Here is a 20,532-nt window from a genome sequence, read left to right on the forward strand (position 1 = left end):
CATATGTGCCTTGACCGTGGGCCTTCAGCAGACCGAGTAACCCCTTGCTCAAGCCAGCGACCTTGGGTCCAAGCTGGTGAGTTTTGCTCAAACCAGATGAGCCCGCATTCAAGCTGGTGACCTCGGGGTCTCGAATCTGGGTCCTCCGTATCCCAGTTTGACGCTCTATCCACTGCACCACTGCCTGGTCAGGCTGTATTTATTCTTAAATCAGTAGTCCTCAAACTTTCTGTTTTCAAGATCTTTTATACTCTGAAAAAATTATCAAGAACTTCCAAAGAGATTTTTCATAGGTGGGCTATAACTATCAATATTTACCATATTAGAAATTAAAACAGAAAATTTAAATACACTAACTGATGGAATTAGTTAGAGATGAACCCATTGCATGATATCAAAAATTTTTTTTTGACAGAGAGAGGGATAGATAGGGGCAGACAGACAGGAAGAGAGACAGATAAGAGGCATCAATTCTTTGTTGCGAAAAAAAAAAATTCTTCGTTGCGGCATGTTAGTTGTTCATTGATTGCTTTCTCATATGTGCCTTGACGGGGGGGGGCACAGCAGAGTGAGTGACCCCTTTATCAAGTCAGCGATCTTGGGCTCAAGCTGGTGAGCTCAGGGTTTCGAACCTGGGTCCTTCGCGTCCCAGTCCAATGCTCTACCCACTGCGCCACCACCTAGTCAGGCTGCATGATATCAATTTTAAAAAATACCTAAAAAAACCCAAAAAATCATTTCACCTTTTTTGAAAAGCTCCTTAATGCCTGACTTAATAGCAACAGCTAGATTCTCATGTCTGCTTCTGCATTTAGTCTATTACAGCATCACACATCATGTAGACTCCAGAAAACTATGTATTTTAGTATTATTATGAAAATAGTTTTGACCTGCCAGATCCCCAAAAAAGGTTGAAAATTTGTTCCAGATAAAATAACACAGTGAAAATAGCGAAGATCTGGAAACAGCCCAAGTGTCCATCAGAGGACGAGTGGATTAAAAAACTTTGGTACATATATACTATGGAATACTACTCAGCCATAAGAAATGATGACATCGGATCATTTACAATAACATGGATGGACCTTGATAACATTATACGGAGTGAAATAAGTAAATCAGAAAAAAAACTGAGATGAATCCATACATAGAAGGGACATAAAAATGAGACTCAGAGACATGAACAAGAATGTGATGGCAAAGGGGCGGGGGGTTGGGGGAGGGGGGATGGGGTGAAGAAGGAGAGAGGGGTTAGGGGAGGGGAGGGGCACAAAGAAAACCAAATAGAAGGTGACAGAAGACAATTTAACTTTGCGGGAGGGGTATACAGCACAATCAAATGTCAAAATAATCTAGAGATATTTTCTCTCAACATATGTACCCTGATTTATCAATGTCACTGCATTAAATTTAATAAAAAAAAAATAACACAGTGAAGCCTGACTGGGCGGTGGAGCAGTGGATAGAGCGTCGGACTGGGATGCGGAGGACCCAGGTTTGAGACCCCGAGGTCGCCAGTTTGAGAGCGGGCTCATCTGGTTTGAGCAAAAAGCTCACCAGCTTGGACCCAAGGTCACTGGCTTGAGCAAGGGGTTACTCGGTCTGCTGAAGGCCCAAGGTCAAGGCACATATGAGAAAGCAATCAATGAACAACTAAGATGCCGCAACGAAAAACTCATCTCTCTTCATTCCTGCCTGCCTGTCCCTCTCTCTGACTCTCTCTCTGTCTGTGTAAAAAAGAAAAAAAAAAAGAACACAGTGAAGAACAAACTTGGAAAATAAATGTTATTTGCCCTGGTTTAAATCTGATTCTGAAATAAAGCTCTGCAATGTATTAAAATGTGACAAAGTTTATCTTGATTTTGATGGGCTTGCTTCCTTAGTTTACTTCTCATAGGTGCCTTAACCGGAGGACTCCAGCTGAGCCAGTGACCCCTTGCTCAAGCCAGTAACCTTAGATTCAAACCAGCGACCTTGGGCTTAAGCCAGAGACCTTGGGTTTTGAACCTGGGTCCTCAGCGTCCCAGGTTGTTGCTCTATCCACTGTGCCACCACTTGGTCAAGAATGAAAGTTTATTCTTTACCTTCTATGTAATCTGCTTAAATAGCAAATTCTGTGTTTTACCAGAACAATTTTCTGATCCGAATTACCTCATTTATTAAAGAGCTAAAGTTATTGGGACAAGGAAGGACAATCTTTGAACCTCACAGAAAAGCACTGTTCCAGGTACTTCAAACTACTGAAGTGACAGAACAGACTTTTAGATATAGGCTTCTGAATTGACACTATATATACATCTTAAGAACATACGAGTGCACTTAGTGAAGGTCTCCTTTATTTATTTATAACTTTATTTTATTTTAGAAGCATACAGCTTTATCAAAGCAGACTGCCAACCCAAGATCCAGCAGAGTACTAATTACATAAGACTGAGTAAATTGATGAGGGAAATTTAATTGTGGTTATTTATTTGAAATATTGTTGATAGTGTTTTGATGTTCTACTCTCTGAATACTCGAGAAAATTCTTTCTCTTTCTTTGTAAGTTATTTATAACTCAAAAACAATTTACCAGACACTACTGTAAACGAAATCACAATATTTTTAAATTTATGACTCTCATTCACTTCCTCCCCACCCTACCTCTCTTTCTGAATTCAGAAACTTTTACTACATCTCACTACTTTTCATGACAATATACTTATTTGTACTGGTTATATAAAAATCTGTCCTTTTTTAAAACAGGATGTTTTGCCAGTACAGTTTTGCCTGTACTTGTAAATTCATTTCCTAACTATCTGTATGTGTGTTTCAATTCTCTTTTGAGCAAATTTTAACATTTTACTGGCTCCTTTATTAATTAATGAGTTAAATAAAATCTTTAACAAGTGTTCAAAATGAAAAGTAAAACTTTAAGGAGAGAAAATTATAGATTTTAGAAGATAGGAAAAGAAAAAATCCAAAACATATAGAGTTCCCAGGAAATCAAAACAATGAAATAAAACCATGTTTAAAATAAGACATGACCTAGTATAGTCTATTCTGCTACTACCTTTTATTTTTTAAATTCATATTTTATTTTATTATCTTTTACTTTAAAATAAAATCAATTTTAATTACACACTATAATCCACCATCCATCCCTGTAGCTGCATCTAATGATCTTTTGGGTGGCATACAATTCTTTTTTATATATTGCTGGATTCCTCCTCCCAGCTTCACTGAGATATGTTTGCTATAACTTGTGTAAGTTTTAAGGTATACAATGAGATGATTTGATACCCATATATCTTACAAAATAATTACCACAATAATGTTAGTTAATACAGCTAGGAACAAAATGAAAAGACAACCCATTGTATAGGACAACATATACTGTGATACATCTGATAAGGAATTAATATCTAAAATGTACAAAGAACTTATAAAATTCAACACCTCCCAAAAAATCCAATTAAAAAATGTGCAAAGGACCTGAATAAACACTCCTCCAAAAAGGACATATAGATGGTCGACATAAAAAAAGGTGCTCAATGTCATCAACCATAAGAGAAATGCAAATTAAAACCACAATGAGATATCACCTCACACTTGTCAGAATGGCTACCATCCATAAATCAACAAACAATAAGACTTGGCAAAGGTGTGGAGAAAATCCTTGTGCACTGTTTGTGGAAATGAAGATGGTGCAGTCACTGTGGAAAGCAGTATGGAATTTACCTAAAAAAACTAAAAATGGAACTGCCTCATGATCCAGCCATTCCACTTCTGGGAATATATCTGAAGAAACCCGAAACACTAATTCAAAAGAATACACGCACGCCTATGTTATTGCAGCCTTATTTACAATAGCCAAGATTTGGAAGCAACCCAAGTGCCTATCAGTAGATGAGTGGCTAAAATAGCTGTGGTACAGTTATGCAACGGAATACCACTGAGTTGAAAAAACAAAAAAAACCTTACCTTTTTGACAGCATTGATGGGCCTGAAGAGTATTATGCTAAGTGAAATAAGCCAGTCAGAGAAAGACAAATAACATATGATTTCACTCATATGTGGAATCTAATGAACAAAATCAACTAATAGACACAATAGAAACAGACCTATAGGGACAGAGAACAGACTGACAGCTGTCAGAGGGGAGGGGGTTGGGGGTCAGGGTGGAAAAGGTGAAGGGATTAAGCAAAAAAATGAAAGGCATAGACGTGATTACCAGAGGGAAAGGGGGTGTGTGGGGAGGAGGTAGAGGAGAGTAAAGGGGGGATAAATGGTGATGGAAAAGAGACTTAACTTAGGGTGGTGAACACACAATACAGTGCATGGATGATGTGTTATAGAATTGCACACCTGAAACCTATATAATTTTATGAACCAATGTCACCCCAATAAATTCAATAAAAATTAAAACTAAATGAAATAAAATGTCAAAACGATAAAAGGTTTTGTTTCTTGATTCTATTATTAAGTCTTAGTTTTACTGCATTGTAATCAGATAATATCATGTTTTATTTATATATATTAAAATTTATTCAGGTTTTCCTTATGATCAATTTTGTAAATGTCCAAAGGCCACATGAAAAGAAGATGAGTTTTCTATGTTCAGGCTATAGAGTATATTTCTATTAAATCTTCTATAATAAGTATCTTATGTAAGTTTTCTCTATCTTTTCACTTTGTTCTTTTTATTCCTTTAAATCCTTGTCACAGATTAACAGAGGTGAATTAAATTTCATGTGTTTATCTTCTTCCTTATAATGCCTATAGTTTGATACCAAAAAATCTAAGATATCACATACCAAAAAAAAAAAAAAAGACAGACCAATAATTCAGGGTTATTAGGCAACTAAATCCATCAACATTTAAAAAGTAATAACACATTATAACCAAATGCGGTTTATTCAAGAAATGCAATGATTACTTAATTTTAGGACATCTATTTTTTTTCTTTCTCTTCTCCATGACAGAGACAGAGATAGGGACAGACAGAAAGAGAGAGATGAGAAGCATCAATTCTTTGCTGTGGCACCTCAGTTGTTCATTGATTGCTTTCTCATATGTGCCTTGACTGGGGGGCTATAGCAGAGCGAGTGACCCCTTGCTCAAGCCAGTGACCTTGGGCTCAAGCTGGTGACCTCGGGGTTTCAAACCTGGGTCCTCTGCATCCCAGTCTGACACTCCATCCACTGTGCCACCACCTGGTCAGTCAGGACATCTACTATTATAATTCAAAATATTAATATTTAAAAGAGAAAAAATAAGATTCTAGAATCTGAGAAGGCATGCAATTCAGTATCTATTTATTTTCTAAAATTATAACTAAAACAGAAACAAGCGGACAGAATATAAAAAGTCTATCTAAACCTAAAAGCCAATACCATCCTCAATTAGGAAAACAGTAGCAAACTACTATGAAACTTTAAAATGTTTACCACTATTCTGATTATCTCATAAGAAAATGTTACCAGTATCTGACAGCATGATTGTGGTTTGGAAGACTATTTAGCTTATATTTACTCAATGTCAAAGTTTATTAGACTTTTACATAGTGACCTAAGAGTAATAATGTCATATATATTCAATACTATAGTTCCATAAAAAGCAAGGTAAAAAAGATTCTTACTCCATACAGTGTGTCATAGAGTCAAGATACAGACATACAGTGTGGAAAAATTAGTTCTTAAAGAATCAGTTGACTGATTATCAAGTACTGCAATGGCACAAATTTCTGGTGATAAAAGACTGGGTTATTCAGATTTCAAATACTTGCATTACCAAATTCCCAGTTCCCACTATACCTGTTCCTTTCAGGAGATTCCAGATGTCTCTGCAGCTATGGATCTCTTCAAGTGCACGATTCAGGTATCTGGTCTATTTGGCAACAATGAACAAAAAACCATTAGTTTCAGCCAAACAAAACTTTAAGCAAATTAAATACCTTGATATGATTTTCATTAAAATCAGTTATAAATGAAATGATAGTTTAAACTGAACAGTTTAGAATTTACATAGAAATATTAGCTTCTATTTGTACTTTTCCTTAGTATTCTAGGAAAATGAGGATTACATAAAAAATCTGAACGTTATCATTTTCTTTAATAACCTAGGACAGAAGAGAAGCACTTTCGGGGTGGTAGTGTGAGAAGCTCCATGAACCCTCTGTCCAGCAAAACAACTATAACTGAAAATTATAAAAAATTATGAAATTGTGTAAAAGTCTCAGGAAATGGCCTAAGGGCATATAGTAAATCTATCCTAAGAAATCTTCTAAGTTTCAGTAAGAACAGCGAGCACCTGTAGCAGTTAAGTCATGACCTGCTTGCTCACCAATCCCCAGCTCAGCATACTATATAAGTGCTACTTTAGGTGGGTGTGGCCAAGAAGACGGGGCTTCCTTTACCCTCTCAGTTTCCAGGCTAAGAATTCCCAGAAGGAGTATGCTGCTGGTGCTTTTCATTTCCCTCCTCCAGTACTGTATTGCAGAAGCTATTATAAAACATGTACAACTGAGAGGTCTGGAGCTCTCTTCCTCTCTCCAGTCCCCACCCCATACCAGGCATGGCATACTAAGAACACTAGGTCTCAATTGCCCTTACTTTAGCTTGTTTATGAGATAGAAATTTCTATGCTGGGAGAAGCCAAGAATGCCAGAGGCTATGACCCCTGCCCAGCCCTCCACTGGGGACAATCTAAAGAGCTGGATTGTCACTTTGATAGAAATGGGCCACTGTCCCTGCCTACAGCAACAAAACAAGGGGTACAGAGCTTCTGCTTAGGAGGAGAGGCAGGCCATTAGATGGATGGGCTCTGTAGCTCTCTTTAAAAGGACTGACTTTAATTGGAATGGAGTATAGGAAAGTTCAAGTCTAAGGGCGCTATAAAATACCATGGAGATCTTAGTGTTGAACAATTAAGAGGTTCAATGATATCAACAAGCAAAACAGTAGACTAGTTAAAAGAAAACTAGGGGAAGAAAAACCTAAGACCACTTCCCCTTCAATTTATGCCAAAGGAGTCTCTCTGTCTCTGTCTCTCTCTGTCTCTCTCTCTCTCTCTCTCTCTCTCTCTCACACACACACACACACACACACACACACACACACACACACGTTAAGACTAGAAGAAGGCCACTGAGAAGCCTAACAGAGACAGAAAGATCAGGGAAAGAGATAGTCAAAAATAACCTGGCTAAAACCATTTCATCCCTTTGGAGAAGAGGGGCCAGGGTGACTGCACAGGCAAAGACTGCCCTCTGAATAATGATACAGCTAGGGGAAATAACTTCAATGATCTAGCCCAGCCAAGTCACTAAACAAATTAATAAGCAAATATTAACAACAGGCCTCAAAGGGGTGGAATCAGTGTTCAAAGATGCTCCAATATATCAACTAAAAATGTCCAGTTTTCAACAAAAAATTATGAAATATTCAAAGAAACAAGAATATATGACTCATGCAGGGAAAAAAAAGCAGGCAACAGGAACTTATTTTGAAAAAATCCAGATGTTGAACTTAGTAGTCACAGGTTTCAAAGCATCTATTTAAAATATGTTCAAACTGTCAACATAGATAGGTAACTAGATATTAATAGGAAAAGAGAGCAAAGGGAAATGGACACTGTATAAATATAAAATTGGAAAGCATACTTCAGTAAGAAGCTGCAGCATTCCTTTACTAGGGAACTGTAGCATTTACAATTTTGGACACCCAAGGGGACTGCCCAATTAAAGAGAGTAACATTCCCTTCTTCCCAGGTAAGGAGGAAGAACTGTTTTTCCCAGCTCCCCAGACTATAGTAGGAGGTGCTTCTGTGCTTTCTCTGCATGGCATATGCAGTAAAAGCCAAGATTGGTGGCCATAAAGGCCTGTCAGTATAGCCTAGAAAAAAGATCTGACTGGTTAGTGGAAGGAACCAATACAAGCCCACAAAATTTTAAAGAAATTGTTTGGTTAGCTTAAAAGGGAACTAGTACTTTTCAGCCAGAAAATATAAATAAGGGCTTAATGGAGATCTTGCCCTTTTTGCCCTTCTCTCAACCTTCCTGCAGAGAAAAATGTGCTCGTCATGTTTACAGCCTTGCTGTGTGGGTTGGCGGCCAGAGGAGTTCCCAAGTACAGGCTCTGAGCAGCTCCTGGACTGGACTGAGCTTAGATATGGTGCAGAATATCTGAATTTTGGTCTTTATACTAGGCTTACTGAAGACTAGACTGGATTTTTTCCTGGAAAAGATAGATGGAGATGGGACACTGAAAGACTATAGGGCAGCCTTTTATTTCAACCTCTAATAAATCTTATTGCAACAGCCTAAGTTTCTCCAAATGTGGGTCCTGTAAAATTCCTTTCCTGAGACTCCATACAAGAACCACAATTCTGCTGGCAACAAAACAACTAAAGGAAACCATACATCGTTAAGACTGCAATATATTATCTCCAAACTGATCTACAGATTTAGTGCAATCTCTATCAAAATCCCAGCTAGCTTCTTTGTAGAAATTGACAAATTGATCCTAACTTTCATATGGAAATTCAAAGGACCAGAATAACTAAAACAATCTTGAGAAAGAAGAACAAAGTTGAAGGACAAACACATCTCTATTTCAAAAGTTATTACAAAGCTACAATAATCAAAACAGTGTGGTATCGCCACAAGGACAGACATAGACGTCAATGGAATGAAATTGAGGTCCTAGAGATAAATCTTTCCATTTATGATCAGTTGATTTTCAACAAGGGTGCCAATATAATTCAATGGGAAACAAGTAGTTTTCAACAAATGGTCCTGGGACAATTAGATATTTAATTGTGAAAGAATAACATTAGACACTCTTATCTTATGCCACCCACAGAAATCAACTGAAAATAGATCACAGACCTAAATGTAAGAACTAAATATGTAAAACTCTTAGAAGAATATATAGGGGTGAACCTTCATGATCTTGAATTAGGCAATAGTCTTAGACTTAAAACCCAAAACACAAGCAACAGCAACAAAATAAAGAAAATGGGCATCATCAAAATTGAAAATGTTTACGCTTCAAGAGGCACTAGCAATAAAGGGAAAAAGCAACCACATAATGGAATAGAATAATTGCAAATTGTATCTGATAAAAGCCTAGGATCAATATGTGAAGAACTATTAAAACTCAGTATTAAAAATACAAATAATCGCCTGAGTGGTGGTGCATTGGATAGAGCGTTGGACTGGGACACAGAGGACCCAGGTTCGAGACCCTCGAGGTCCCCAGCTTCAGCATGGGCTCATCTGATTTGAGTAAAGCTCACTAGCTTGGACCCAAGGTCTCTGGCTTGAGCAAGGGGTTACTTGGTCTGCTGTAGCCCTATGGTCAGGGCACATGAGAGAGCAATCAATGAACAACTAAGGTGTCACAACGAAAAACTGATGATTGATACTTCTCATCTCTCTTCGTTCCTGTCTGTCTGTCCCTATCTATCCCTCTCTCTGTCTCTGTAAACAAAAAATACAAATAACCCTATTAAAATGGTCAAAAAATCTGAATAGGCATTTTACAGATATGTAAGTGGAAAATAAGCACATAAAAAGAAGCTCAACATCTTGTGGCATTAGTAATGACATCATTAGTCATTACGAAAATGCACATCAAAACTACAATGAGATAGCACTTCCTACTCACTAGGGGATGTGAGGGTGAGCTGGCTGCGACATCTGTCACCCCACTGATCTCCAGGGTTGATTCAGCTGATCTGGCTGGCTAGGCAGGTGTCCCCTTCCACCCTCACTGCTCTATGTGCATCCCTCTTGAAGTTGTGCACTCAGTCGAAGAGGACAACCTTCTCCCATAGAGGAGAGGACCATTCTTTGATCAAGGGTATATGAGTAGCTGCACTCCCCTGCTGGAACCTCCAAACAAGTCTCAAGCTCCATACTCACTAGGATGGCCATAATCCAAAGGACAAAACAACAAGTAGTGGTTAAGTAGGTGGAGGATGTAGAAACCTCATTCTTTGCTGGTGGGAATGTAAAATGGTACAGCTGCTTTGGAGAAGTCTAGTAGTTTCTCAAATGATAACAACATAGAGTTATCATATGGCACAGCAATTCCATTTCTAGGTATATTTTCAAGAGAAACAAAAACACATGTCCACACAAAATTTGGACATGCAGCATTATTCATAATATATGAAAATTAAAGAAAAACCTCCAATGGGTGAATGGATAAGCAGAATATGGTATATTCACACAATGAAATATTATTCAGCCATAAAAACAAATGAAGTGCCCTGCTCGGTTGGCTCAGTGGTACAGCGTCGGCCTGGCGTGTAGAAGTTCCGGGTTCGATTCCCGGCCAGGGCACACAGGAGAAGCGCCCATTTGCTTCTCCACCCCTCCCCCTCTCCTTCCTCTCTGTCTCTCTCTTCCCCTCCCGCAGCCAAGGCTCCATTGGAGCAAAGATGGCCCAGGCGCTGGGGATGGCTCCTTGGCCTCTGCCCCAGGCACTAGAGTGGCTCTGGTCACGGCAGAGAGATGCCCCGGAGGGGCAGAGCGTCGCCCCCTGGTGGGCAGAGTGTTGCCCCCTGGTGGGCGTGCCAGGTGGATCCCGGTCGGGCGCATGCGGGAGTCTGTCTGTCTCTCCCGGTTTCTAGCTTCAGAAAAATACAAAAAAAACCCCAAAACAAACAAAAAAAATGAAGTATTAATCCAAGCTACAACATGAAGAACCTAAAAAACATTACTGAAAAATGATGAAAGGAACCTGCTATATAAAACTGTAATAGTACGATGACATTTACATGGAATATTGAGAATAGACAGATCTATAGAGACAGAAAGTAGATGAGTTGTTGTCTAGGGCTGGTGGTAGGGATGGAAAGTCACTGCTAATTGGTAAGGGATATTTAGAGTGAGAAAAAAAGTTCTAAAATTAGATTGTGTTAATAGTTGCACAACTCTGAACATTCTAAGAACCATTAAATTCTTAACTCTCAGGGTACAGAAAATCAGGCCACAGGCCTGATTTGGTCAGTTAGCAGTAGTTTATCCACTCTTGTTCTACAATGGTTGGCAAACTCATTAGTCAACAGAGCCAAATATCAATAGTACAATGATTAAGATTTCTTTTGAGAGCCAAATTTTTTAAACTTAAACTATATAGGTAGGTACATTCCTTATCAAGGTAGCGCCTGCACGTAGTATTTTGTGGAAGAACCACACTCAAGGGGCCAAAGAGCCGCATGGGGCTCACGAGCCACGCTTTGCTGACCACTGTAGGAGAAAGATGTGGTTCCTTGATAAATTACAATTACTCTATTTTTTTTAAGTATCCCTCACCTCTCCCTAACTCATACTCAGGACAGTAGAGACACTGTTGATAAGATTATGCAGGACATCTACAGTCCTTCATCATCATTTGGAAATACTCCAATTTATGAAAATTTAGAGAACAAGGAACACAGATTTTGTATTTAGTAGAATTCAACAAGTCCTCATTAGAGAGACAGAGCACATCTTTACCCAAAGAAAATTTTTTAAGGGTTACTAAGTTGGAGAGTTCTTAGGAAACAAGTGTGTGCAAAAGGAAGAACAGAAGAAAAAGAACAGTTGTTTGAAACAAACAAAATAATTAAGAACTGTACTTGAGAGTTTGTGAAATTTCTCACATCAATCTGATCTCTATTCACTGAGATAAAAAAAATTAATAAAGTCAGGACTACCAACTTAAAAGGTAAACTTCAAAAAAGTTAAAAGCACCATGCAAAATCAAGATATTATTGTGTTTTTAAAGTAAAGCATTAAAAACTATTGAGAAGAAAATTACATTGCTCTTGTTAAAAAGCAAAATGATTGTTTCTGGTTTAGCTCTGGGGCACATAGATTGTTTCATCTTCTTTTACAATAGAAAGGTTTCTAAAAAGAGCACTTTACTTCTCAGGGATAAGTACTTTGTTTTCTTGATCTCCAGTACTTAGCAGAGTGCTTGGTACTCAAATGTTTTTTTGAGTTGTACTCAACAACAAAGAAAAAGGATGGAAAATGCGTGAGCAGAGATTTGTTGAGAGTCTGTTTCAGATATGAAAAATCATATAAAAAAAGAAAATAACATAATAAAGAATTACCAGCAAAAAGGATTTATATTAATTGGAAAGAAAAGAAACTGACACATATGGGAAACTTGGAATTTTTATTTTGTTTGTCTAGGTAAAAGGAAAAAATAGACATCTAGACCTTAAAATCATACAAAAAATACTAGTGGTCCAACTTGGAGACAATTTTCATAGCTTGAAAGAAAGAAGATAAAAAAATTAAAAAAAAATTATTTAGTGTCATGCCAGTGGCTGAGGCCAGGCAGGTTCACATTGGATTCGGGCAGACGGCACATAAACTGTGGAGCCAGAAAGCGTTAGGGCCATCGCGTTTAATAAAGTCCCACAATGGAGGACAAACACACAGGGAAAACCACTTTTCAGGCAAACGAACTGCAAGAATGGCCCCGCATAGTGGTGGACAGGGAATCAGTCATCCGCCACCTACAATCCCCCTGAGCACTAACACCTATAGCCTTATATAGGCCATACACATGTGGCACTGCCCCGTGCTCACACACTAATCAGGCAAAGTGCCTGCTCCTGGTAACCCCATAAACAAGCCTAACAGCCATTTTACTCACATTTAGAAAATTAAATTTAACAAGGTGACATTGATCAGTAAGAGTACATAGGTTTTAGGTAAATATTTCTATAGCTTTGAACTGTTGATTACGTTGTATACCCATCACCTAGTCAAATCATTTTCCATCAAGAAGATAAAAGAATTAAAGGCAGATTGATACTCAGGTGTATGGGAGACTGACATACTGATGTTGGTATCATCCAAAAGCGGTATGGTTTAAGAAGCTAAGAATGTAATTCAAGCAAAGGCAGGAATTCTGTCTTCCTGTTAAAGTTGTGTTAATGAAAAAATATTTAAGGACGTGGGCCAAAGAAAGTAAATGTAATAGAATGAAGAACAATATGCCACACTCATAATGTCAGATGGCTCATTAAAGCTGTTGAAGCAGAGGAGTTCTTCCTTAAAGAATATGTGAAAGAAAACAGAAGATAAACTCCTATGGCCCACATAGGATCACAGGGAGACAATGGAGATAAAAGAATTTTTAAAAACAAATTTGAAAAAAATGATCCATGGGAAGGGGCATTTTATAAGATGAGATATTCAATCTTTTTTAGCCAGACCAGGTGATGGCGCAGTGGATTGAGTCTCAGGACTGAGACGCAAAGGACCCAGGTTTGAAACCCCGAGGTCACTGGCTTGAGTGTGGGATCCTAGACATAATCCCGTTGTCACTGGCTTGAAGCCCAAGGTCGCTGGCTTGCACAAGGGGTCACTCGCTCTGCTGTATAGCCTCCCTCCCATCAAGGCACATATGAGAAAGTAATCACTGAACAACTAAGGTGTCACAACAAAGAATTAATGCTTCTCATCTCTCTCCCTTCCTGTCCATCTGTCCCTAACTGTCCCTCTCTCTCAAAAAAAGAGGGCTAGCCAAAAGTGATCTTTCCTCAGGAAGGAATTAGCCATTATAAACCTTTGAAATCAAGGTGCTGCTGGAAGGGAGAAAAGAATGGTCTAAACTAAAGAGAATCAGAAAGAACTGCACCAGGGAAGGCAAACATACCAAATAGCACACTAAACTCTTGTGTTTTATTTGAAGGTTACACATCACCTGTTCGAGAGCTGTTGAAGCTTTTCTCCCTTGCTGTAGATCAATTGCAGCTGCCATCAGTAAACATGCTTTCTGTGCAATCAGAATGACTTGATCGGAAGGACAAAACTGGGACAGCTGATAAGAAATAACAACAATATCAGTGAATAGTGAAAATTCTGCCAGGTGAACATGAACAATCAGAATTAAAATCAGCAATATTCTGTCTGAATGAGAAAATTCAACTGGAAAAGTACATCTCACCTTAAAAATTATATAGACTATAACATCAATTTACAGGTTCTTAATATTACTTTCCATTGTTTTTTAAGCAACTTTCTAGAGATAAATGTTTCATTTCTTCATTTTTCCCATCTTTCCCAGTGACAAGTGCTGTCATTTGGCCCTGTATTTCTATCTTCTTGGTTTATGCTGTAATTTCTAAGTGATCCCCGCCCCCCAGAAAATAGACTTCCACTTTGCATGAGCCCAAATTAGTACATATATTGTGACAGTTGAAAGAGACATCAAATCTTGACAGGCATTAAACATAACCTCATCATTAAACCTTGTCATCTAACTTTAGGAAAAAAACCTCCCTGGTTTATATTAAAATAAAACTCTAGGCCACTTGTGATTTTTACATGGAATCTTTTTTTTAAATATATTTTTAAAGATTTTATTTATTCATTTGACAGGAAGAAGAGAGACAGAGAGAGAGAAGGGAGGAGCAGGAAGCATCAACTCCCATATGTGCCTAGACCGGGTGAGTCCAGGGCTTCAAACCAGTGACCTTAGCACTTCCAGGTTGACACTTTATCCACTGTGCCACCAGAGGTCAGGCCTCACATGGAATCTTACTAGTGCTACCAAAAACATCAAAACTAAAAGTAATTTATTTCACTTAGTTAAAATTATACCTAAACTTCCAAAGACTATTCTTAATCTTCCAAAGTGTTTAGTGATCATAATCATCACCATCACTGAATTAATAGCATTTCAAGACACCCAATCTCTCTAAGTCTCAGGTTACTTGTATATAAAACAAGAGAGTTGTGCTAGATTATCACTATAGTCCTTTCCAGTTTGAAAACTCTTAACCATTTAATCTATCTCCATATAGCAAACTGTATACTCCTGAATGTGTATGAGCAATAGTCTTTAGCCCTCTCCTTTTATTTTTTAATCAATACTTATTTTTCTTTATTGCATCTAACCTCTACCTTGGAGACTAACAAATATTTTTAAATGCTTATAATTTCAAAATAAGCCTGCAAATCTTTACAGATAGAACCCTCTCTAGGAAAAATTTTAAAGTAGGCTCAAGCTTCTTAGCATCGTTTTTACCACCTGTTGTCCCCAGATACCTATTCTATATTTCTTTTTTTTTTTAAACAGAGACAGAGAGAGGGATAGATAGGGACAGACAGACAGGAACAGAAAGAGATGAGAAGCATCAATCATCAGTTTTTCATTGTGACACCTTAGTTGTTCATTTATTGCTTTCTCATATGTGTCTTGATCGGGGCCTTTAACCCCTTGCTCAAGCCAGCGACCTTGGGTCCAAGCTGGTGAGCTTTGCTCAAACCTGATGAGCCTGCACTCAAGCTGGCGACCTCGGGTCTAGAACCTGGGTCGAAATCCCAGTCCGACGCTCTATCCACTGCACCACTGCCTGATCAGGCCCTATTCTATACTTCTATAGACTTATACCCATACATCTTCCTAATGTTTCCATAACTGACAACTTCTTAGAGGATTCCCCTCATAAAGATAGTTGTATTTTAATATAGGTCTGTGGGAGACTGGAATTCCTTCAAAAGCAAAAAAGTAAGTCTCCTATGGTAGAACTTTAAGCTCCATGATGATTGTTAGTGACATTTTGGTATAGGGAGAAGAACTTCATGTTCTCATATTCTACCCTAAAGGGATCAAGTTCTCCTTAGGTCATTCCTGTTTAGACATACTATATTAAAAGTTCCCACATTAAAAGCCAATCCTGCCTGACCAGATGGTGGCATGGTGGATAGAGCATCGACTTGGGACATTGAGGACCTAGGTTCAAAACCCTGAAGTCAACAGTTTAAGTGTAGGCTCATCTGGCTTGAGCATGAGCTCACCAGCTTGAGTGCAGGATTAAAGACATGATCCCATGGTCATTGGCTTGAGCCCAAAGATCACTGGCTTGAACGAGGGGTCACTGGGTCAGCTGGAGCACCCCCCCTCCCCGGTCAAGGCACATATGAGAAAGCAATCAATGAAGCCAATCATACTCTATATTTAGTCACAATGGTGATATCTTTATTGTGGTACATACGTAAGATACTTAGTAAAGAGACTCACCTTGTAAGAAAGTATGAAAAACTCTCTCATTATCACTGAGTCTCTGCTACATCGCACAGCCAAGTTCCAAGCTGAAAGTTAACATGAAGTAATTTAGTTAGGAAAATCTGCTATTTAACATGTACCAGTATAATATCTATACTGACATTTTAAATATTAATATTCTAATGAAGTTATTTCTCAGGGTTAAAAAAGCTAACTTTAGTTTCTAGAGAAAAATTTTCAGGTAAATTTAGAGACTTCTATTATATCCAATCTTCAACTCTAGGCCAATGACCAATGGAGGTAGTGCTGATTAAAAACAAAAAAAGGCCCTGGCCGGTTGGCTCGGCGGTGGAGCATCAGCCTGGCGTGCGGGGGACCCGGGTTCGGTTCCCGGCCGGGGCACGTAGGAGAGGTGCCCATTTGCTTCTCCACCCCCCTCCTTCCTCTCTGTCTCTCTCTTCCCCTCCTGCAGCCAGGGCTCCATTGGAGCAGGGATGGCCCGGGTGCTGGGGATGGCTCCTTGGCCTCTGCCCCAGGTGCTGGAGTGGCTCTGGTCACGGCAGAGCGACGCCCTGGGGGGGGGGCAGAGCATCGCCCCCTGGTGGGCATGCCGGGTGAATCCCGGTCGGGTGCATGCAGGAGTCTGTCTGTCTCTCCCCGTTTCCAGCTTCGGAAGGATACAAAATAAATAAATAAATAAATAAAAGAAAAGAAAAAAAAATAAAAACAAAAAAATTTGGAAGATATACAATAAATTCTTACAACAAATACATCTAAAAATGAGAATCACCAAGGACATCACCAACAGGCATTGGTGAAAATAACTGAAAATTTAGCAAAGAACATGGTACACAAAAATCAAGAGTTGAAGAAAACTGCTAGAAAAATTTACATCTTCCATAGAGCAGTGGAAGCCCACATTAGGCAATATTCAATTCAGCATGATCCTCACATTGTAGTATCAAAATTAAAATTCAGTAAAAGAAATTAAGCTGAGATTAAGTAAATTATCCTTATGCTCAGAGATACAAATGGAAGAGCTAGAATTTGAATTCATATCTGTTGAATCTAGCACCCCATGACGTTTCACATAACCACAGAATCTTTGTTTACCTATTTTTCTGAACCAATGAACATCATTAATTTTTGAGTCTGAAGGTAAGCGTTCTCCAACAAAACACATGGGAAATTTCAGGAGAGCTGCAAACAGGAAAATTTGATATTAAGGTCTTTTACTCTGGCTAAGTTGTTAATCCTGCTTCAAAAAGTCAAACATGAACAACATGAGTTTGAATTTATAAAGTTCTTTGTGTGTGTGTGTGTGTGTGTGTGTGTGAGAGAGAGAGAGAGAGAGAGAGAGCGAGAGCGCACGATGGGGGGGGGGAGAGAGAGAGCATGGGTGCATTCCAGAAGTAATTAAAATGACAAAAGCATTACCAAGTTCCAAGAAGCTGTTAACTCAAACTCTTTTTTTTAAATTTATTTATTGATTTTTAGAGAGAGAGGAGTGAGAGAGAGACAGAGAGAGAGAAAGGGGGAGGAGCAGGAAGCATCAACTCCCATATGTGCCTTGACCAGGCAAGTGCAAGGTTTCGAACCGGCAACCTCAGTGTTCCAGGTTGACGCTTTATCCCACTGCGCCACCGCAGGTCAGGCTGTTAACTCAAACTCTTGAGGAACAAACCCATCTTTGGAGAGATTTATAATTTTAATTAAAGCAATCATTCATCACCTGAGGTAGAAGATATGACTTACACGTAAAGAAATAAAGAATTGGAACAATTATTAAAAAGACTAATAGGGGAGATGACACAGACTTGGGTAGATAGATGGATAACTTCAAAATAACAGTAAACCTCTGAATCTGATTCAAAAGACATGAAAACTAGCAGGGTTCAGAATATTTTTATTTGTCTTGATCTTTATTTTGCTCATTCAACTCAGGAAGGGAGAAAGGAAGGGAGGAACGGAGGAAATGTTTTTAAAAGAAACAGTAACAGAGCTGAAATCATATTTTGAAATTAATGCTAGGGATGACAAACTTCTCTCTGCTTGTGAATAAAGAAACCAAGGTAGATTGCTATGACAAATGTTAACAAAACCTTGAAGCTTAACTCAAAAATGAAGTTTGAGTCAGTGTGCTCAATGTACCTGGAAAATTTAATACAGGATAGAGACAAGAGAAAGGACTGAAAATGAACAAAGAGCTATTTACCTGTATTTAAGTAAGTCAAAAGTCTACATATTTCTTGCTTCCTAAAAAACAAAACAAAAAAAGATTTCTTACTGTTCCAAAGCTTTATTATAGAAAAGTACAACAAAACTATTTGTGCCTGAGAGCTGTGCAAAAATGCAACATTGTGAAGTTTGTTCAAGGCTCCAAGAAGTCAGGTCAACACTCTTTTCCCCCACTATAGGATCCTGTTCCTCATACCCAGTGCCCTCATATTTTTTCTCTTCCCCCTTTTACATTAACAAAGGACTTCAATTACTGATAAGGTTTTATATTACAGAACCATAGAATTTGAGAGCTAATTGTAATCTCTGATTTTCAAGGTTTTTTTTTGAGGGGAAATTAAAACCCTTGTTTCAAATAAAATTTTATAGAAGTCTAGTATACAAGAAGATAAAAGTGAAGCTGCTCTAAGCCCTGGCTGGTTGGCTCAGCGGTTGAGCATCGGCCCGGCATGAGGAAGTCTCGGGTTTGGTTCCTGGCCAGGGCACACAGGAGATGTGCCCATCTGCTTCTCCACCATTCTCCCTCTCCTTCCTCTCAGTCTCTCTCTCTTCCCCTCCCGCAGCTAAGGCTCCATTGGAGCAAAGTTGTCCCGAGCACTGAGGATGGCTCCATGGTCTCCACCTCAGGTGCTAGAATGGCTCTGGTTACAGCGGAGCAATGCCCCAAATGGGCAGAGCATTGCCCCCTGGTGGGCATGCCGGGTAGATCCCGGTCAGGTGCATGTGGCAGTGTGTCTCTCTGCCTCCCCGCCTCTCACTTCAGAAAAATACAAAAAAAAAAAAAAGTGAAGCTGCTTTGGTTGAACCAGTGGATGGAGGCCTAGAGCCTCTTCTTCCTGAGAGTCCCTGAGTCAGTGCCAGAGTTTCTGGGGTTCTGAGGAACATAGTTTAAAAAACATTTACCCCATCCAGAGAAAACAGATCTGGACATGGGGGGGATGATGTACCCAAGGTAATAAAAATAACGACAATGTCAAGACTAATATCCAGGCCTGACCAGATGGTGGCTCAGTGGATAAAAGCATCAAACTGGGATGCTGAGGACTCACGTTCAAAACCCTGAGGTCACTGGCTTGAGCATGGGCTCACCAGCTTGAGCCTAAGGTTGCTGGCTTGAGCAAGGGGTCGGGTCACTCGCTCTGCTGGAGCCCCCCAGTCAAGGCACATATGAGAAAGCAATCAATGAACAACTAAGACACTGCAATGAAGAACTGATGTTTCTCAACTCTCTCCCTTCTAGCCTGTCTGTCCCTGTATCTCTCTTCCAAAAAAAAAAAAAAAGGGGGGGGACTAATACCCAGGTCTCTTGACCCTTTGTCAAGCTTCTTTAAGGGGTATGTACATTTTGACAAAGGAAAACATTCTGTTTTACTTAAACAAAGAATTGAATATGGAAGTATCAGCAAACTGAAATAAGGAAGGTTATAGGAAGTAGGATAGAGCATATATAACACTGGCTTTATCAGGATAAGGTCTAGTATTACATAATACTGTGCTTCAAGAAAAGTAGCAGCTTTCTCAGAGATAAACATTAGAATTCTAGTTTATATAAAGTAACTTCTTACAGTAAATTTTATTAATTTGAATTTCAGTGGAACTAAAGTTATATTCCTTATTTAATTCAGTGACAATATAAAATAATCTAGGAAGGATCCATTAATGCAAATAAATAGTACAAATAAGTATGATTATATGAAAAGGGATATATATGGTTTATTTAAGAGACAAAGTGTTTTTAAATTTTTAGCAGACAAATTTGTTTAATACTGCTAATTAAAAAACCATAAGATTTTCAAAGAGAAAGGAACTTTTGTAATCATCTAGTGCCAGGCGTCCCCAAACTATGGCCTGCAGGCCGCAATGCAGCCCCCCCCTAAGGCCATTTATCCAGCCCCCACTGCACTTCTGGAAGGGGCACCTCTTTCATTGGTGGTCAGTGAGAGGACCACTGTATTTGGTAGCCCTCCAATGGTCTGAGGGACAGTGAACTGGCCCCCTGTGTAAAAAGTTTGGAGACCCCTTCTAGTCCATCTTTTTACAATTTAACAGATGAAGAAAATAAAGCTTAGAAGTTTTAAATAAATTGTTTTTGCCTGAAGCAAACCAGAAGTTAGTGAAATAGCTGAAACTAGAACTCAATTCTCTGTGTCTTCCCATTGAAGAAGGCTTTTAAAAAAAGTTTAAGGCCTGACCTGTGGTGGTGCAGTGGATAAAGCATCGACCTGGAAATGCTGAGGTCGCTGGTTCGAAACCCTGGGCTTGCCTGGTCAAGGCACATATGGGAGTTGAT

General features: G+C 38.9%; 1 protein-coding gene across 1 annotated transcript in view; it reads right to left on the minus strand.

Annotated features, from left to right (window-relative positions):
- TEX11 (testis expressed 11) overlaps window positions 1-20,532 on the minus strand; it is a 177,839-nt gene that overhangs the window by 25,659 nt on the left and 131,648 nt on the right. Inside the window, exons 20-24 of the mRNA XM_066250480.1 lie at window positions 18,220-18,260; window positions 17,118-17,204; window positions 16,020-16,090; window positions 13,698-13,814; window positions 5,796-5,868 (exon numbers count right to left, since the gene is read on the minus strand). Coding sequence (XP_066106577.1) covers window positions 5,796-5,868; window positions 13,698-13,814; window positions 16,020-16,090; window positions 17,118-17,204; window positions 18,220-18,260 — 389 coding nt within the window. The remainder of the gene's footprint in view (window positions 1-5,795; window positions 5,869-13,697; window positions 13,815-16,019; window positions 16,091-17,117; window positions 17,205-18,219; window positions 18,261-20,532) is intronic.

Source organism: Saccopteryx bilineata, chromosome X (genome assembly GCF_036850765.1).
Source record: "Saccopteryx bilineata isolate mSacBil1 chromosome X, mSacBil1_pri_phased_curated, whole genome shotgun sequence".
Lineage (NCBI taxonomy): Eukaryota > Metazoa > Chordata > Mammalia > Chiroptera > Emballonuridae > Saccopteryx > Saccopteryx bilineata.